The 18,351-nt window shown below is 40.8% G+C and overlaps 3 protein-coding genes across 3 annotated transcripts in view; 2 read left to right on the top strand and 1 right to left on the bottom strand.

The window, feature by feature from the left end:
* Positions 1 to 82: 82 nt before the first annotated feature.
* ripply3 (ripply transcriptional repressor 3) lies at positions 83 to 1,740 on the top strand. Its single transcript, XM_055207312.2, has 5 exons — positions 83 to 626; positions 712 to 769; positions 859 to 920; positions 1,064 to 1,218; positions 1,293 to 1,740. Exons 1-5 carry the CDS (start codon positions 589 to 591, stop codon positions 1,316 to 1,318), a joined length of 339 nt encoding a protein of 112 aa, XP_055063287.1. The 5' UTR covers positions 83 to 588; the 3' UTR covers positions 1,319 to 1,740.
* Positions 1,741 to 2,320: 580 nt separating this feature from the next.
* Positions 2,321 to 18,300, bottom strand: pigp (phosphatidylinositol glycan anchor biosynthesis, class P). Its single transcript, XM_055207311.2, has 6 exons — positions 18,160 to 18,300; positions 3,644 to 3,935; positions 3,469 to 3,559; positions 3,295 to 3,367; positions 3,087 to 3,205; positions 2,321 to 2,846 (listed from the first exon to the last, which is right to left on the bottom strand). The coding sequence occupies exons 3-6, from the start codon at positions 3,548 to 3,550 to the stop codon at positions 2,716 to 2,718; spliced, it is 405 nt and encodes a 134-aa protein (XP_055063286.1). The 5' UTR covers positions 3,551 to 3,559; positions 3,644 to 3,935; positions 18,160 to 18,300; the 3' UTR covers positions 2,321 to 2,715.
* The window catches only part of ttc3 (tetratricopeptide repeat domain 3), a 28,244-nt gene continuing 13,740 nt past the window's right edge, over positions 3,848 to 18,351 (top strand). Inside the window, 16 exon segments of the mRNA XM_073874644.1 lie at positions 3,848 to 3,985; positions 8,620 to 8,686; positions 13,042 to 13,084; positions 13,241 to 13,400; positions 13,509 to 13,590; positions 13,676 to 13,741; positions 13,821 to 13,950; positions 14,090 to 14,175; positions 14,427 to 14,521; positions 14,613 to 14,675; positions 14,766 to 14,820; positions 14,907 to 15,069; positions 16,452 to 16,570; positions 16,573 to 16,665; positions 16,758 to 16,800; positions 18,071 to 18,125. Coding sequence (XP_073730745.1) covers positions 8,621 to 8,686; positions 13,042 to 13,084; positions 13,241 to 13,400; positions 13,509 to 13,590; positions 13,676 to 13,741; positions 13,821 to 13,950; positions 14,090 to 14,175; positions 14,427 to 14,521; positions 14,613 to 14,675; positions 14,766 to 14,820; positions 14,907 to 15,069; positions 16,452 to 16,570; positions 16,573 to 16,665; positions 16,758 to 16,800; positions 18,071 to 18,125 — 1,319 coding nt within the window. The 5' untranslated portion in view covers positions 3,848 to 3,985; position 8,620.

Below are 18,351 nucleotides of genomic sequence, written 5' to 3'. Positions count from 1 at the left end.
GACCAGCATAAGCTGGTTTTAGCTGGTCTCCAAGCTTGATTTTAGCTGGTTTTGCTGGTGTAGCAAGCTGGTCAGGCTGGAAGACCAGCTACCCACCAACATGAGCAGCTTTGCCAGACTGGGAGGACCATCTTAAACCAGCTACCAGGTTATGCTGGTCTTAGCTGGATTTTTCAGTAGGGTTGTACTGGTGTCTGTTCGTACATGAGGAATTATACGTAGTTTAAACGATGTTACGCAGATTATGTAGAATTTATTAAAAATCTTTGTTGTTGTTGTTACACTGCTATATGACAGCCAATCATTATATTAGACACCCCTTTTCCCACAAAGGCGGTTTATTCAGTTTACTAAAGACTCTCCTCCATAGACTTACATTCAAAGAAAACGGCCTCTGGCCTTTTTGCGCCTTTTTTGCTAATCTAATGGGGCTTTGGGTAAGCCCCCCACCTTCCGACCCTTGCAACGCCCCTGGCCGCGTGTACAACAAAGCGACTTTGACTGACAGCAGGCAGAACACGCCCACTTGCGCGTGCTCGCCTTTACCTGGAGGTCGCGCGCTTGCCGTCGGAGTCCGTCATAGTGAAGATGTTACCGGTGAGTTCACACGCGCATCAGGTGATCAGGTAAGACTTTATTACTTTGACACATTTATATTATAAAGCTTCACAACGCCTTTATAACTGACTCACTGTTTTTTTTTTACTGTAGCTGTCCTGAGATATGGAGACCGTGGGATATTTCAATAAGACAAACACAATTTAATAAAGTAACGTATTTTAAATGCTAAATTAATTTCAGCACATGAGGTTTTAATTCTGGATATTAATGTGTTGGGTTTATTTGTTACTGTGTTAGATGACATCTGGACGCCTAAGCAGAGTCGATCGACCTGAAGAAGCTTTCCAGCATCCAGTGAGGTGATGGGACCTTCACAACACCAACAAAATCATCATGATTTCATTTGGCCTCAGTGTCATTTCATAGCAAGATAAGGAGGATTAAGCATGTTTACTGATTTTAACTAGTAGTTTCATTATAAAGTGATCTTAAATATTCACAGGCTGTTCCTGCCCAGATCCAGAATGCTGGAGTATCTGTCTCATCTCGGCAAGAAGGTTCTGGCCAGTTTTCCAGTTCAGGCAACGCTACACTTTTACAATGACGAAGACTCTGTCTCTGAGGATGAAAGCGACGACACAGACGAGTCTCGTTCAGGTGATTAAAGTCACAGCGAATAAAGACTCAGAACTTCTGTCCATGAGCTGAAATAAAGGGGGTGAACTATATAGCTTTCAGGAAGTCCATCAGTGTTTAGGAAACATGCACGTTACAGGAAACAGTGCTGATCCACGGAGAACACAGACAAGATGAACATCACCTGAGACGGGCAGAGATACAGAACAACAGGTCCGGTCATGAGGCTCTGTACGGACCTTTGACCTGAGGAAGGCCAATCTTCACTGCATCATGTCATCTTCTTAGCTTTCATCTTTATGTTTTGTTGTTTGTTTAAACTTGGTGCCGTTTATGACAGCATATTATATGATAACAATGTGATGATTTATCTGATAGTATTCTGATTATGTTCATTTGTGTGATATTGCTAAAATTATTGTACAGTTGCATTTATTGGGTGTGTAAATCTAAATATTCTTTCATATTAAATAAAAAAAAATCTATAATATGCCTTTGTATTGACCAGTGTTTAATGATTAATATAACACATACACATTTTTTCATCATATTTTAAAACCCTACTAATAAAATAAACATTTTAGATGCATTTTTAGACTCCTGTATAGCTATAAGGCACGGTGCTAAAGGTCATCATGGGGTTCAAAGGGTCTGCTAAATGCACAAATGTAATCTAATACAAAATCTAACATTACTGAAATTAAAAAACCAGTAGCACTATTATTAACAACCCAGCCAGCCGTCCACCAACCCACTCACAAACACAGGACACACAAGGAGGTCGAGACACGGTCACGAGGTCAGAGGTTAAATGGTGACTGGCCACCCAACACCAGTAACCTGTTTACTCATGAGTGTTATCTAGGGCTTGTGATATCTGCCCCTTCACCTGTCTGCAGGTAGAGAGACGGGGCGGAGCGGGCAAGCAGGAGCAGGTAAGATACTGCAGACGGATTGAAGAGCGACTGTGAAAGATGAGCAGATAACGAGATGACCGTTTCACTTCTAGCCTAAGGTCACCGAGGTCACAGTCTGACCCCGGCCGAAAACAACCCCACACCATTATGAGGAAACATCTGAATCTGTCATGAAGAATTTTGAATGTGCAAAACTCAAGTATGTCTTAATGTTTTAGGCGCATGTTTTAATCATTTTGATTTAGTTGCTTTAAATTCACAGCAGTATCCACAACCCAAACATCAAACAGTCCTTAAATCTTTCAGGAGCGTAAGAGCTTCTAGGTCTCTGCCACGTCAATGGTCAACATACAGATACAGAGTATGACAAGTTAATGATACAATAAAGATTCACAAGTGCTTTACTGATTTACTCTTTCAGTGGTTAGGTCCGAGGGCTCGGGGTGCTCCTGATCCAACGCTAGGGTTCATCTGAAAGTCAAATGTCAGAGGGAAGCTGATGGATGCGATCTTCTAAACCCTGAGCAAACGCCACACGTCTTCAGCAGCCACCACAGAATGCAACATCGCAAACTGGCCACATGAGAAACACCAGACACAATCAAACAACTCGATCGCCCTCGTGATGATGGAGGTAAAACACATGGTTTAATTCACTGATAGAGAGATCTTGGAGTCGGGGAATCGCTTCATCTTGATGCTCCTCGACTCGCTGGCTGTCAGCAAAGTGGTCTAAGACAGAAGAAGAAATAAACAGGCATAAGCTAAATAGATTTTTTTAGCTAAACAGATATAATCAATTATTTTTGACAGCACGTAACAATGCATTATTTTAACAATGACGTAGAAACGTACGAGACATTCTGTAAAAATACAAATAAGACCAGAAGTGTTTAAAAAACTGAACATACAGGTAGAGTTATTTTCTTGATGGAAGGCTAACACATGACTTCATTTATACGATCAGCTCACCTGTGATGTTATCTACTGATTCCAGCGCAGCTGTGTTCATCAAATTCACTCCAAATAGCATCACATAACATGTTACTATAGTAACCAGCAGGTATATGGGAGTGGCCAAAGCCCAATATCTGAAAATCAATCATGATATATATTTAGTGTTTGTGTGTATAAACTCTGAGCTAACGTTAAACACAAAACCTTATAAGGGTTCACTTACTTCTGAGGCCAGTAAGTCAATCCAACAGAATGAAGCCAAACCTCGGGTACAAAAGCCCACACTAAATATAACACTGATGAGAGGAAACGTACAACAGATCTTTAAACGCGATTAACAGACATTTGATCAGATGAGATGTTATAGTTTATTAAAATAGATGAAGAATAAACCCACAGAATCCAAAGTGAGATGCCAGAAAAAGCACGAAGCCATAGATGGCTCTCTCTGGTAGAGGAGAAGGAGAATTCGCTACCATAACTAACACCTTACAAACACAAACACACATTTACTATCATCATTGTCTTCAGAACACACACACATTACCACCACCAGTTAAACGAATACTTACTTTAACTCGGAATGAAGCGATATAGTTCTTCTGTAAAACTGATGTTGTGTAAGATTGGATAATTTAAAATACATAAATGTCAGAGTCGCCTTCTCTTCTTCGTGTTAATGTCGGATTACAGACACACTGCCATCTGCTGTACGAGCTTCATGCAACATGAACTTTCTTTTCTTCTTTGCTGTCAGTCAGCTGGCGAACACTAGAGGGCGCACCAGACTGTAATTCAGCAGGCGAACACTTCACACTCCAGATCAGAGAAGAAGAAGAATGTTTTCAGTCCATGCATGAAACCCTAACGGCAGAAATCAGGAAACACACAAACAGCTTTAAATGTTAAAACAGGTTTGTAATGAACATCATTAATCATTGTTTACGGTATGATGCGTTATTTTAACGTAACAGTTAATTTTGGAGCTGTATGTTAAAGCAATATTTTCGCTATTAATTAAGGTAAACATCTGTCGGCCAAATACATGACACACCGCGTTCAACTTTTTGGTAACGTTAATCTATTTCTGATAAAATGTGTAATCATTTTAATGCTTTAATCCTTTAATACTTGTATGCTAAAATTGAGGATTGTTTGTTGGATGAATCCGCTGGAGACACGAGGCTAAAATCTCGTCAGGTCCTTTTGTATTCACGGCGGTTTAGATTTTACACAGATAAAACTCTCCGTTAAAAGCCGTTAGCGAGTTAAAGGACCGTACTAAAAAAAATCCATATGCATAAACTAGTAGCTGGTTCAAGATGGTCCTCCCAGGCTGGCAAAGCTGGTCAATCTGGTTTGTCAGCTGGTCTTCCCGCCTGACCAGCTAGACCATCTTAAAAAGTGACCAAAACAGCTGGATTAGCTGTGTTTTGGTCACCTAACAATTTTCAGTAGGGTCGAGAAACATCACATTTCATAGATCAGACCTTAACTAAGTTAGTCGGGATGTTCTGTATTTCTTTGACTGGTAGTCTGGTACATATTAATAAATAAATAAAAGTTCATAAGTCGCATAGCAAACATTAAAATACTACAAGACGTTTCTCGATATTTAATTGATCTCCTGATGAAATCATTTGATTATTTAATATCGTTTATAAAGCAGTGCAGCTGCACGTGACAAAATACGAGACGTTTCCAACCCAACAGTGACATTTGTTTTGTTGTGGAGAATATAAAGTAAGAGTTATTTCATCAGAGAGAGTCTGTTAATGCAAGGTACACACCTAAAGATAATCGGGTTGCTTTTGGGACGACCCCCCCCCCTTCCGACAATCCTAGCTATGTCCCGATTATCTTGATGGTTCTATAGAGTATCTTAAAAAGTTTTCCTTGGGTGTGAGGTGTGTTAAGAGTCTCTGAACCTGATCGGAAGAACGTCGGAGTCGCCCAGATTGCGAATTGTAAATATTAAACATGTTTTATACTTACGATCAGAAGTCCTGATGTGTGGGGGGACCCCGAGGACAAACGTGCGCACGCTATTGAGATTATTACATGAAACTAGGGATGCACCGATAGGATTTTTTTGGGCCGATTTAAACCGACAACTTCTGGACGATGCCGATACCAATATTAAACACTTGCATACAATACTATACAGCTGGTCTATTAGCTAGTTTATTTCTGCATCAAATAATTTTTACTGAACATGGATTGGATCTAATTAACATTCAACTGACCAACATAATAAGAGAGGCACAAATTAAGCTAAAACAAATATAAGAAGACAGCATGACAACCTTCAAAGGTGGTTTTTGATATTTATAATATTTCTTTTATTAACAACATTTTTTTTTACATATAATGGATTTCTTTAATAAATATAAATAATGCAAGTGCTATTGCTTTAAAGAGAGTATAAATACTTCTTTTCCCCCACTAAAGTGCAGTCTGTTTCTTTTATTGTCCATGCATGACATTTGAGCCAGCTCAACAAAGGTTTTCTGTCTGTGCTTAAGAATAGTGCACACCAGAACATTAAATTATTGTAATTGAACAACAGACATGCAACTTATTGCCTTTATACGGTTAATTAATAAACAATCAGTATCGGCCTTTCTCGTGCTACTGCCGATGTGCCGATGGTTTCAAATTTATCAAAAATCATCCGATAAATATCGGCGGCCGATACATCGGTGCATCACTACATGAAACGAAACAATATCCAATCAGAAAGCGAGATGATGAAATACGAAAGCAGTCATGGTAGGGCTGGGAGATTAATCGAAAAATAACCGAAACCGAAATTCAGAACCTCTAACCGACATTATTTTATCATGTCGGTTATTTCGGTTTTTAATCCTGTTAATACTTTCCCTTTAAAAACAAACTGCTGCGTGTGATGTTGCGTAACTCCGCCCCGTCCTGTCAGTGGCACAGCGAAACATGGAGCAGCAGGATCATCTAGTGCCCAAAAGAAGCACAGTACTTTTTTTTAAGAAGTACTCGCGAATGTGCAGACACCTGTGACAAAAATACGGAATGCGCGATCGGGTTTTTACCGCACACGCGCTCAGTTTAATCTACCGATGGGTCTCTAAGCAGCCCGGATAATGTCATCACATCTCACTCACTCAAAACCGCGAAAAGACGCGCTCGCGTGAGTTTAATTAGACACTTCAGAGATGACGGAGAGAGAGAACGGGAGAACTTCTAGTCTACATAACACCAAAAGCATTACAGATGAGAATAAATGGCTTAGACATCAGTGCCCAGTTAAGAAAAAATGGATTGAATACAAGAAACGTGTAAAGGATACAGTCCAAGTATGTATTTTGCCCTACTCATCTCATTACAATATGCTATCTGGATACAACTTATTATGTATGTATCTGATGTCTATAATTAGTCATGGGGGTTGTATGATTCTTTGGTTCATAACTTCCCATTCTGAAAGTTTCATCAATTGTACATAATGACATGCAACATCTGCATAGAGTTAAGTCTATTTAATATTTTTCAGTAATGCAGTTATTTTGGGAAAAATGTGAATAATTGCATTGCAGGCTGATTTAAGGTGTGCCCTAAACTTTCCAACCTTGTCAGTGAACTCTGAGGCAAAAAAATAATCGTTTATTAATCGTAACCGATGTCAAATGTTAGATTAACCGAGGTTTTGATTTTAGGTCAAATCGCCCAGCCCTAAGTCATGGCGCAGCACAAAGTGAGGTTGATGTTGAAAGTGAAAATTGTGAAATTTCACAAAGTGAAATTTGTTCCTGCATGTCATCCGCCTTGCTTTTCTGAAGTATCCCAAGATTTAGCAGTCGAGTAGAGATGGTAAATCAGACTTTTTTATGAACCGGTTCTTTTGGACGGTTTGTTTCAGAGAACCGGTTCAAAAAACTGATTCACTAGTTCTTTAACATACTTTACGTAGTGATGTCATTCACATCTAATTCTATCATCCAAACATGTTCAAGTCGTGTATGGTTGATTTTAGGGATGCACCGATAGGATTTGTTTGGGCCGATGCCGATTTAAACCGACAACTTCTGGCCGATACCGATGCCGATACCGATATTAAACACTTGTATACAATACTATACAGTTGGTCTATTAGCTAGTTTATTTCTGCATCAAATTATTTTTACTGAACATGGATTGGATCTAATTAACATTCAATTGACATAATAAGAGAGGCACAAATTAAGCAAATATAATAAGACAGCATGACAACCTTCAAAGGTGGTTTTTGCTATTCAGCATTTATTTTATTAATAACATTAACTCATTTTTTAAATATAATGGATTTCTTTATGCAGTTAATTAATAAACAATCGGTATCGGCCTTTCTCGTGCTATTGCCGATATGCCGATGGTTTCAATTTCATCAAATATCGGCCGATAAATATCGGCGGCCGATACATCAATGCATCACTAGTTGATTTATATGTTATTCTATTAAATCATCTATTGTCCAACTAAACGACCTTCAAAAACTTTTAAGAGAAATCATGATCAAGCTCATAACAACTTTAAATATAATCTGCACATACACTCGCACCTAACATTAAACAAATTTGAGTTTATAAGTTTATAATTAGCTATACCATGCATATTTCCCTTACATTTTATAGTAATATTAAATAAACTTACTTTATGTCTGTCAATCATCTCATCAGTTCATAAATGTAGACTATATAGTATTAGCTTGCTTTTACTGTCCATGAGTATTAGCGGAGCAACTCAATGATGTCCGTACTGTTTGGCTCAAGCTTGCTCAGTATCCACAGTTCTTTAATTATTCGTTTTTTGGACACGTCAGATAGAAACTGTTCTCGAATCGGTGTACTGATGCCTCCATAAATGTAGCAACCAGTTCCTGAATCGCTGTATCGTGCTGTACAGTAAACGTATGCGGAGTATTAACGGCTCATCAAGTCAGACGCGTCCAATAGAAACCGTTGTTGATTCAGTGTATCGGTGACTCTGGAATACCAGTATGTTTGCTGCGCATGCTCAGTATCAACAGAGCTCACCAGTTCTCGGTTCAGTCAGTGTACTGTTGAGGAGAGCTCCTATGAAGAATTGATACATAAGATACAGATTACTCTCTTATTTAGAATTTGAATGACTGTTGAGCACATCTCAAAGTGAGTAACTTGTGGATCATTGCTGTCTCGAGGCACAAACTTTTTAAATGATTCAGTCCGATTTGGTGTACTGATTCAACTCGTTCACTGAAAAGAACCGGTTCAAAAGAATGATTAGTTCACGACCGGACATCACTACAGTCGAGAGTTGAAAATCTGTGTGTGTGGGGTGCTGTATTTGACACATCATGGCACACCACACCCTATAGGAGCAAAACAGTTAAATCTAGGATTTTTTATCCTCATGCCTCTTATAAGATCTTTTGGTGTGTACCCAGCATTAGATCAGTTTGAGACCAATGAGAGCTTTACAAGAGTTTGTTTCATTGACATTGATTAATCTCAGTGTGTGTACTGATGATGAGTGCTTGTCTGTCTTGTGTCAGAATGTCAGACTCCGAAGACTCAGATCTAAAAGAAGGAACAGATTTTGTGAGACACCAGACAAAGATTGTGAGTATAAATAAATGAACAAAAACATATTTGACAGCTATGAAAACTGCTTATTATACCTTACTGTACTGTACACAAACACACAAACTTACTGTACACACACACACACACACACACACGCACGCACGCACACACACACTTACTGTACACACGCACACACACACAAACACACTCACACACTTACTGAACACAAACATACTTGCTTGTGGTTGTCCATTGAATCCGATGATGACGTCCACTTCTGTCTGTTAACTGTGACTTCTCTGATGACTAAATAGTCCTATCTTGGATCGACAAGTTCTATTGCAGGTGGGGCATGTAAACATGTTATTGGTGCTTCTGGAAGTCATGGTTGTGTTCCTTCTGAGCCTCCTTTGTTGTCTCCTGACTGTCCTTTCCTCCTCCAGTGCTTGGGTCCCATCTAAACATAACTGCCGCCAGATGGTGCGGTCAGCAGCCATGCTCTCCAAGTCCCCTGGTTTGATTTTGCACCTCTTAAGCGTTGTCTTTAGTTGATCTTTCCAGCGTTTCTTCTGGCCTCCAGCAGAGCGTTGGCCTTGTTGTAACTGGCCATATAGCACTCTGCAGGGCAGACGATTGTAGGGCATCCTTATCACATGCCCCAACCAACGCAGTTGGTGCTGGGTGACAGTGGCCTCAATACTTTTGTAGCCTGTTCTCCTGAGGATCTCAGTATGAGGCACTCTGTCCCGCCAAGTAATTCACAGAATGCGCTGGAGACAGCAGAGATGGAAGTGTTCCAGGGACTTGTGGCGGCTGTAAGTAACCCACGATGCAACAGCTGTAGAGGAGGGTGGTGATACAGACCGCTTGGTAAATGCAGATTTTTATGTTGAGCTGAAGGTTCTTGTTCTGAAAAGCCCGCCGCCGGAGTCTCCCAAAGGCAGCTGATGCTTGTTTGATTCTGTTCTGGACCTCATTGTCAATGCTATTGTCTTCAGAGACAATGCTCCCCAGGTATTTAAATGATGGGACAACTGACAGTTTTTCATCTGCAATAGTGAAGATGGGTGGCACAGATGGGATGTTGGCACTCCATTGGCAGAGTACCACTGTTTTGGCGGTGTTGATGGTCAACCCCATCCTACTGTATGCCCTCACTGCTGCATCTAGGACAGACTGAAGGTCTTGTGGAGAGTGAGATATGAGAGCGCAATCATCTGCATACTGCAGCTCAAGTATCCTCATTCTGTGAAGTTTCATGGTTGCCTGCTGCCTCCTGATATTAAAGAGGTTACCATTCAGTCTGTACACTACTGTCACCCCACTATTGTCTTCAATATCCTTGTGGAGAAGCTTGGTGACGCATATGAGGAAGATATTAAAAAGCACTGGAGCCAATACGCATCACTGCCTTACCCCTGTGCGCACAGGAAAAGGACTTGACTGTTGCCCTCCAATTGTCACAATACCAGTCATTCCATCATGAAACTGACAAAGGATGTTGACAAACTTAGTGGGGCATCCAAACCGGTGGAGGACTTCCCACAAGAGATTTCTCTGAACAGTGTCAAAGGCTTTGGAAAGGTCCACAAACGCCATAAACAGGTCTTTATGTTGCTCCCTGCACTTTTCCTGGAGTGGACGGGTGGCAAAGACCATGTCGACTGTGCTCCTGTTCTTTCTAAACCCACACTGTGACTCCAGTAGCATGGACTCTGTAATGTCATTGATCAGTCTCTGTAGCATCACCTTGGCCAGGACCTTGCCTGCCACAGCAAGAAGTGAAATGCCCCTATGGTTTCCACAGATGGCCCTATCCCCTTTACTTTTATAGATGGTAACAATACTGGCATCTCTCCATTGCTGTGGGATGTTTTCATCATCCCAAACCTTGGTGATGTAATGGTGTAATGCTCTTGTACAGAGATACCCCCCTGTTTTAGCAGTTATGCAGGAATATTATCAGAGCCAGGAGTCTTGTTGTGCTTCAGGGAGCGGATAGCTGACAGAACCTCCAAAAAGGTTGGAGGTTGGCTAAGGTTGTCAATAAGGGGAAATTCAGGCAGTTCATCCAGGATGGTATAGTCTACATCAGAGTCCTGATTTAGTAAGGTATTGAAATGTTCAACCCACCTCTCCAGGATGCTATTCTGGTCTTTCAAGATTTTGGACTCATCTGCTGTTCTCAGGGGAGTGATACAGTGACTTTTTGGGCCGTAGATGGATTTGACTGCATTGTAAAAGTTGTGAATGTCATTTCTGTCAGCGAATGTCTGAATTTCATGAGCCTTCTCCAGCCACCATTTGTTCTGTAAGGTTCTCAGAGTTTTTTTTAAGGTTTCCTGATGTGCTTTGTGCATGTTGCTTAACAAGTTATGGATGAACTCTGAGTTGTTGTCAAACCAATCTTGATGGTTCCTGCTCTTATAGCCAATTGTCTGGGCTGCTGCTTCATGAAGGGCTACAGTGATAGAGGTCCACTGCTGTTCTTTGAATTGATGTCAAAAACAGGATCTAGAATTACAATTCGAATTAGACAGTCTAAACGCCTTCTACTGGGTCCCCGTTTTCGCATGGGGGGTCGCACATTCATTTGGACCTTGGTCATGATCATGCGGTGATCTGTCCAGCATTCTGCACCTCTCATGGCCTGGGTTTTGAGAACGTCTCTGATGTCACAACGTCTCACAATGACATAATCAATCAGGTGCCAATGTTTAGAATGTGGGTGCATCCATGATGTTTTGTATTTGGTCTTTTGCTGGAAGATGGTGTTGGTTATGGTCAGGTTGTGCTCAGAGCAGAGGGTAAGTAACCTCATGCCATTTGAGTTGGCCTGACCAACCCCATGCCTGCCAAGTACTCCTTTCCATATTTCACTATTTTTTCCAACGCGGGCGTTGAAGTCCCAAAGCAAAAGAATCTTATCATTTTTGGGTATCTGGTGGAGAACCTCATCCAGTGTCTGATAGAAAGAGTCTTTAGACTCACTTTAAGATGGTAGAGTTGGAGCATACACACTTAGCAGTGTGGCATAGCGGTTCTTCACCAGGGGGATACGGAGGGTCATCAGTCTTTCACTGATGCCAACAGGTGTTTCAGTGAGTCTTGATAATAGTGTGTTCTTAATAGCTAGTCCCACACCATGCAGATATTGTCCACCTGGGGGATAGCCTTTCCAGTAGAAGGTGTAGCCCATGCCCTCCTCTGTTAGAGACCCCTCATCAAGAAGTCTGATTTCACTCAGGGCAGCAATGTCGATATCATATCGGCTCAACTCGGCTGCAACCAGGGCTGTCCTTCTATGGGGTCTTTCAGACCTGACATTGGAGTCCAGGAGGGTTCTTATGTTCCATTTTGCCAGTTTAAGGTTGCAAGATTTGTTTCTTCTGTTTCGACCGCAGAAGTGGAATAACCCGACAGGCGCGGTATCCTGTCCAGGTATATGTTGAGTGGGCATTTTTTAGGCCACCTTTTCTAGGCCCTTCCTCAGCTTGAGGTGAGCAGTGCGGAATAGGGCTGCTTAGTCACACAAGGTGCTGCCGAGAACAGCTGACACTCAACCCCAGCTGTTAGCGACCAATACCCTGTGCCGCTGACGTGCAGGGCTCTGACTAAGAGCTCCCAGTCCATTCAAACCTGCCCCCGTCGTCAGACACCCCATCGCCGCCAGACTTCAACCAGATGTAGATCCAGGTAATGTTCACCGTGGTCAGAGGTGGATACCTGCGCAAGGAATTTTTTAAAAGTGCTATAGGGGGTGCGCTCTCCCCAGTCGCACTATCTTTGCCATGATGAGGTAGGTCTGGTGGCATGGGTGGGCCCAGGACGACCAGCTCCCCATCCTGACTGCAGGAGGCTGCCGGGACCTAGTTCTATTTAGGCCCGTCTATTGCGCACCGCCAGCACATTGCTTTTCTGTTGGTGTGTGCTCCCTTAGCCTTGGTTCAAAGAGACTGCCCATAAGGCAGTGGGGCTATTTACCCATAGCTGGGGCAGTGGTTGACAGGAGTCAGGGCATGTCCACTGCTGCTCTGAGATCCCTTGCAGTTTAGCCTGGGACTGCGAGGTACCCAGTTACCATGTGTGGCTGCAAGGAGGCACTGCAAAAGTCTTGGTGGTGGAGAGGCTGTGTACTGGCGGAGGATACTTACACACTCTGCTCCTCTTTTCACCCCCTGTGAGGGGGCTAGTCAGTGGCAGTAGCTAAAAGCAGAAGTTGCAAGCAGAAAGCAGCATGCACTAACTACAAGCACCTCCATACTACTGCACTAGACGCACACGCATGCACGCACACACACACACACACACTTACTGTGTACACACACACACTGTACTGTACTACCACACACACACATACACTGTGACTCACATCTGTTCTCCTCCCTCAGGTTTATCACAACCATCATCCTTATATTCACATGGAGCCTCCTGGTGAGACTGTTGTGATTTATTATCTTTATCTTTATTATTTATCTCTCAGTATTACAGAATGTCATCACACATTTTACAGTGGGTGTGTTTTTTACTGTGGGTGCTGAGATATTGTTATATATTATCTGAACTGTGTGTGTGTTTAAATAATGATAGATGTAACATATAAGAGGTGGACCAAGATTAAGCCAGAAGTGAAGAAACAAGTGGGTCACATGATGCACATCTCTAGATTCTGGTGGTACATCCTTCTAAAACCGCAGGAACGAGAGCACACTTCATTCTGGGCTATCAGCATGGGCTTTCTGGACCCGAAGTTAGTGTCTGTCATCTGTGATGATGTTGCTTTGCTTTGTGGCGAATCATATTCCGAACAACAGTGGAAATGTAATTGTTTTAACAAGTTTTATTGTCCTTCTTTTAGTGCTTCATCAGGTGATTTAAGTCTGGAAACACTTAAGAAGATAGAAGTGTTAGAAAGCATTCTGGAGGCCATGGAGATGTGTGTATGTGTCAGTTTTAATAAAATGTTCATAATTCACAGAGATTATTCAGTTCTCGTAAAGTTTTCTGCTTTTCCACGATTTTTAGCTTTCTCACAGAGAGACGGAGAAAAAAGCCCGAGCTCTGGTAGCAATAAATATGTCCTTAATCGTGGTAAGCACATTCTTGCATAGTAATAATGTATCAACACTTGATAGTGGGGATCTCTGTGTTATAACCTGTCTGTCTGCAGAATGTACACTGTTTGAAAGATGCTGTTGATTGGCTGGTGGACTCTGGTATGCCAAACATCCGTGAGAAACTGCAGGAACTCGACTCATTGGATATTCGGTATCACACGCTCCGAATAATCTTCAGTGAATGTGAGTTTATTTGTGTCCATTCTCTGACACTGTTTAGAAAAGAGTTTAGTATCAGCGGCCGCTTCAGTAGTGTCTGATTATCAGAGGTGATGCTCGCTATATTATTGTTGACTTATAAATGATGTGTTTAACTCGACAGATGTGCAATATCTTCTGATGATGTCATCCAGTGTAAAGAAAGCCATGGAAGATTTTAGTACAGATCCGGACTTATGGTCTTTAGGGGTAAGCGTCTTAGATTAAACCAATTGGTTGATTTACCCTTTAGGTCTGCACTATATACTTCTAGAGATACACTTCTGTTTTTAAAGCGTCTTTCAAGAGCATTTAAAATGTATGGTGCATCTGATGACTCTTTGCATTGTACTGGATCTGCACATTATGTCTTCATGCAGACCGGTAGTTTTGCTTATGTGTACACACTACACAGGATGAAAATAAGATTTTGTCATTTGTTTCTTTTTTTCGCATTGCAGAAAAGTGAGGAAATGAAAAACAAAGGAAATGACCAGTTTCAGAAAAAGAAATATGATTCGGCTCTTAAATGGTACACGAAAGCTATAAAATACCAGTAAGTAATGGGACTGCTTCACTTATTTAACTCCAGCACAATTCATGTGAGTTTTCTCTAGATCTGATTCAGATGATTTCTTGTGTTTCAGTCCAAACAATCACATCTTGTATGGGAACAGAGCTCTCTGTTTTATACGTTCTGAGAAATATCTGTAAGTTATATACAAAGATCACGTATGTTGACTTTAAGATTATTTTTGATCTGCAACTATCAACAACACCGATTGTGTGATGGATTTCAGGAAAGCTGTTGGTGATGGAAAGAGAGCCGTTATATTACAGCCAGACTGGGCAAAGGTAAAAAGCTCAGGTGCAATACTCTGTTGTGATGTCACATTTACATGTTGCCAGCCAGATTTGATTGTATTTGATTTTCACTTTAGGGTCATTATCGCTTCTGTGATGCCCTCTTCTATCTCGGGGAACATCAGAAAGCTCTGGAAGCAAACAGACACGCACAGAATGCCTGTGGCAGAGACCCCGAGGGATATAAAGATCTTGTGCAGCAGTATGAGAGATTCCAGACAGAACTTCAGGAAAAAAAAGGTAAAACACCTACCATGTTAGTGTTGCTTTAGCCAAATCTCTTTAGGGTTAAGTGCAGTAGGCTTGTAGGATGAATTAATAGGTGTGTACGACTTCACGAGGCGCTGCCAGAAACGACAGTGGATGACATCAGAGTAACGCGAGAGCGATTTGAAATCAGCCTCCTCCGCAAGATTTCTCGCGATACTCTGTTGCTGATGGCACTGCGTGAAGTTGAGAACACTTAAAAAAGCAGCTGAACAGAACTGCCCTGCGAATGCCTTGCGCTTCGTCTATTTATTGTATATAGCAGGACAATTTATCCTACTTCTCAGCGTGAGAAATACAAAGTGTGGCGTGTGAGCTTGTGAACTGACTGAAATGCGTGTGTGTCAAGGTGAATGCGTGAGACTTGAGAGCCCTGATTAGATGTATTTCCACTCACATACCCAACAACTGCTGAAAACGCAGACGCAAAGTCCTCGTCTTTTCCACCACTCTCTCGCCTGTACTATTGTAACTGACTGGGAAACCGAAGCTTTGCCAAACTTACGATCTTAAAGAAGCCGGCGGATCTCCTAACTCTGGTGGAACACCACCACTTGCCATACTCGCTATCCCTGCTCACTAACTGACTGGACCGGCGTCGACCTGACAAAAAACTGCAGAGTGCCAGAATGTCGACGGGCTCTGATAGAGCGCATACATAGGCGGAGCTTGTCTGCATCGGCGCCAATCAGAGCTTCAGAGCTAAAGCGGGCCTACAAATTAGCTGTCCATAAAGAACCCGCGTATCTAACAGTAGTTCCGCATTACATTAATTATTTTGCACGCAAGTTTTTTTTTCATACCGTGTATTCTCTCTCCGTTTAAATTCATTCGTGACCCCTGTACCGATTCGGTTTGAAACTAATACATGTACCGTTCCACCCCTAATACCAACTGTGACGTTACAGTCCAGATGTACACCACAACATTAAATTACACATTACATTAACTACAATGTTGTTACAATGATAAAAACAAAGTTGTGACTGCTGAGTTAGTGGTAGTAGTTAATGCTATATGCTAACGTTTAGCCTGAAGCAGGTCCATACTGAAAAAGCACAAACTTACCCCTGAGAAACATTTGATTATTCCTCAAAATCTGATCCAGACTCAAACATAAGATCTGTTTGCACACATACAGAGGTACTGAAGGAGAAACAGCCAATCAGAGCCGAGCTCAACATTATTATTCATGACCCTTTCAAATAAGATAATAATGGACCATTTCATAGGGTTGTAAATGGACATGATCATTTTTGTCATATACCTCCTTTTGTAGATATCAGAAAACAATGTAAAATATTGTTTGAATGAATTCTTTGGCATATTTAATAATAAATTAGTTATTTTTCCAGCTGAGATGAAGTCTAAAAAGATGGAAACCAAAAAAGCGAGGTATTTATTTTTCCTCCTCTGTTTTTTTTTTTTTTGTAGTAAATCCACCATAAACATTGAGTTAATGATGATTTGTGTCATATAGCACATGTGACCAGTGATTCTTCATCTCAGCCTTTGAAATCCAGTCATATATCTGAACCTGCATCTGACTCAACAGTTCAGGATAATCTGGTAAACTCAAATAATATATCAAACTTCATTGTGCATGAATGGTAGTGTCTGAATCATGAATATTTATAACTTGACCTTGTTCTCTTAAATAGCAACAATCAGAAAAGCAGCAGCAGCATCTGCCTGAAAGTTTAGGTAAGTGAACATTTATACAAATTTCCTTTATGCCTTAAATCTGCATTTTGTCTGCTATTGTGTGATTATTGGTTCCTACAGAAACATTCAGTTCTAAGATGTTCGTTAAAAATATTTTATTCAAATGAATACTTCACCCAAAATTGCGATGTTGTTGTTGTTGTTGCAACCTTCTACAATCTAAACCCAAGGTACTGTCTGTGTCCAGACCTAACAACAAATGAGCTTTGAACAATACTAATAGGACCTCGTAATGCCAACGTATTGCCAATTTTTTAACATGTATGTGAGGGTCTACGTAAGTGTGCGTCACACAGTTTTCCTCATCAGAAGGGTGTCTGTGTACTGTATGCGCACCGCCGTTTTTTTAACCCCACACACATTATATGCATAGGTTGTGCGTGCAGCTCATTTTCTTCCTCTATCAGTCACGTCTCTCACTACATTCAAAAAACAACTAAAAACTCATCTTTTCCAAAAATGATACTGACTGTAGACACACCTCCTCTATCTTCATTTTTTTACTAACTCTCTTTCTCTCTCAACAGGTATTGTTTCAGAATAGCGATAACGTATAACTTGGTATAAGCACGTGTTGTATTATTGGCTGCCTAGTATGACAAATCGCTTGATTGTTTCCTTATCTTTGTAAGTTGCTTTGGATAGAAGCGTCTGCTAAATGTAAACAAATGCAGATTATACTGACGGCAGGGAGGAGTTTAGACAGTTCATTTGAAGCAGTTTAAAATTCAGTCTGTTTAAGTGTCCTGAGGGATGATGTGATGGATAAATGTATATTTTGGCACTCCAAGACAATATTAGGCAACTTTAAAATACCATCTGAGAGGCACTTTAATTATAACCCTATAATGTTTATATATATTTATATTTAAACACCTGTCTGTTCATTTAATAGTAAACTGTTAATTTATATAGACGGTTGCCTTGCTGCCATTTTTACAGGTTTGTGATACCAAAACATAAATTCATATTTCATATTTTTAAATAATAAATATTTAAACTATATAGGTTTCATAAATGTATCAAGTAAATAATGTCCCTGGACACAAAAATATGCTTGTCATCATTATTAGGGATGTGGTGATCTTTCCAGAAGCTGCTTGCTTTAAATGATTGGTCTGGTTCTGCCGGTTCTCCTGACGTTTGTTTGTTTTACAGAAAAGGGAGTGGCCTTTCTCAAACGACTCTCATGAGAGATCGCCTCACTTTTACATGCGCAGCATTAATCCTTTGAATGCTTTGATTTCAGGAAACTCAGAAGCTCCAGTTGAAGACAAAAGTGACACACACAAAGACTTGAACAGGTAAATAAAATCAAAAAGTTTGTACTTTACCCACCTTCCTCTCAGGAAATAATCCTTCTCTTCATTTAAAGATTAGTTCTCAGTTTAGTCCATGTTTATAATGTATGTGTTTTATAGATTGATAACTTTTTAGAAATCTAAATACGTCTGCATTACACAACGGGTCAGGATTATGTTTGCTCTTTAGACTTTAGGATATGAGGCGAGTTTCTCTGAAATGAAAGTG

Source organism: Misgurnus anguillicaudatus, chromosome 12 (assembly GCF_027580225.2).
Source record: "Misgurnus anguillicaudatus chromosome 12, ASM2758022v2, whole genome shotgun sequence".
Classification (NCBI taxonomy): domain Eukaryota; kingdom Metazoa; phylum Chordata; class Actinopteri; order Cypriniformes; family Cobitidae; genus Misgurnus; species Misgurnus anguillicaudatus.
This window is presented reverse-complemented; position numbering and strand designations above follow the sequence as displayed.

What these genes read in the sequence shown, in the direction of transcription:
- ripply3 (XM_055207312.2), top strand. Translation starts at nt 589, where the DNA reads ATGTTACCGGTGAGTTCACACGCGCATCAGGTGATCAG. An exon ending in GCTTTCCAGCATCCAGTGAG is followed by an intron (nt 921 to 1,063) that starts GTGATGGGACCT and finishes AAATATTCACAG; the next exon opens with GCTGTTCCTGCCCAGATCCA. An exon ending in CACAGACGAGTCTCGTTCAG is followed by an intron (nt 1,219 to 1,292) that starts GTGATTAAAGTC and finishes TGAACTATATAG; the next exon opens with CTTTCAGGAAGTCCATCAGT.
- pigp (XM_055207311.2), bottom strand. Translation starts at nt 3,550, where the DNA reads ATGGTAGCGAATTCTCCTTCTCCTCTACCAGAGAGAGCCATCTATGGC. An exon ending in GGCATCTCACTTTGGATTCT is followed by an intron (nt 3,368 to 3,468) that starts GTGGGTTTATTC and finishes TCCTCTCATCAG; the next exon opens with TGTTATATTTAGTGTGGGCT. An exon ending in TTGACTTACTGGCCTCAGAA is followed by an intron (nt 3,206 to 3,294) that starts GTAAGTGAACCC and finishes ATTGATTTTCAG; the next exon opens with ATATTGGGCTTTGGCCACTC.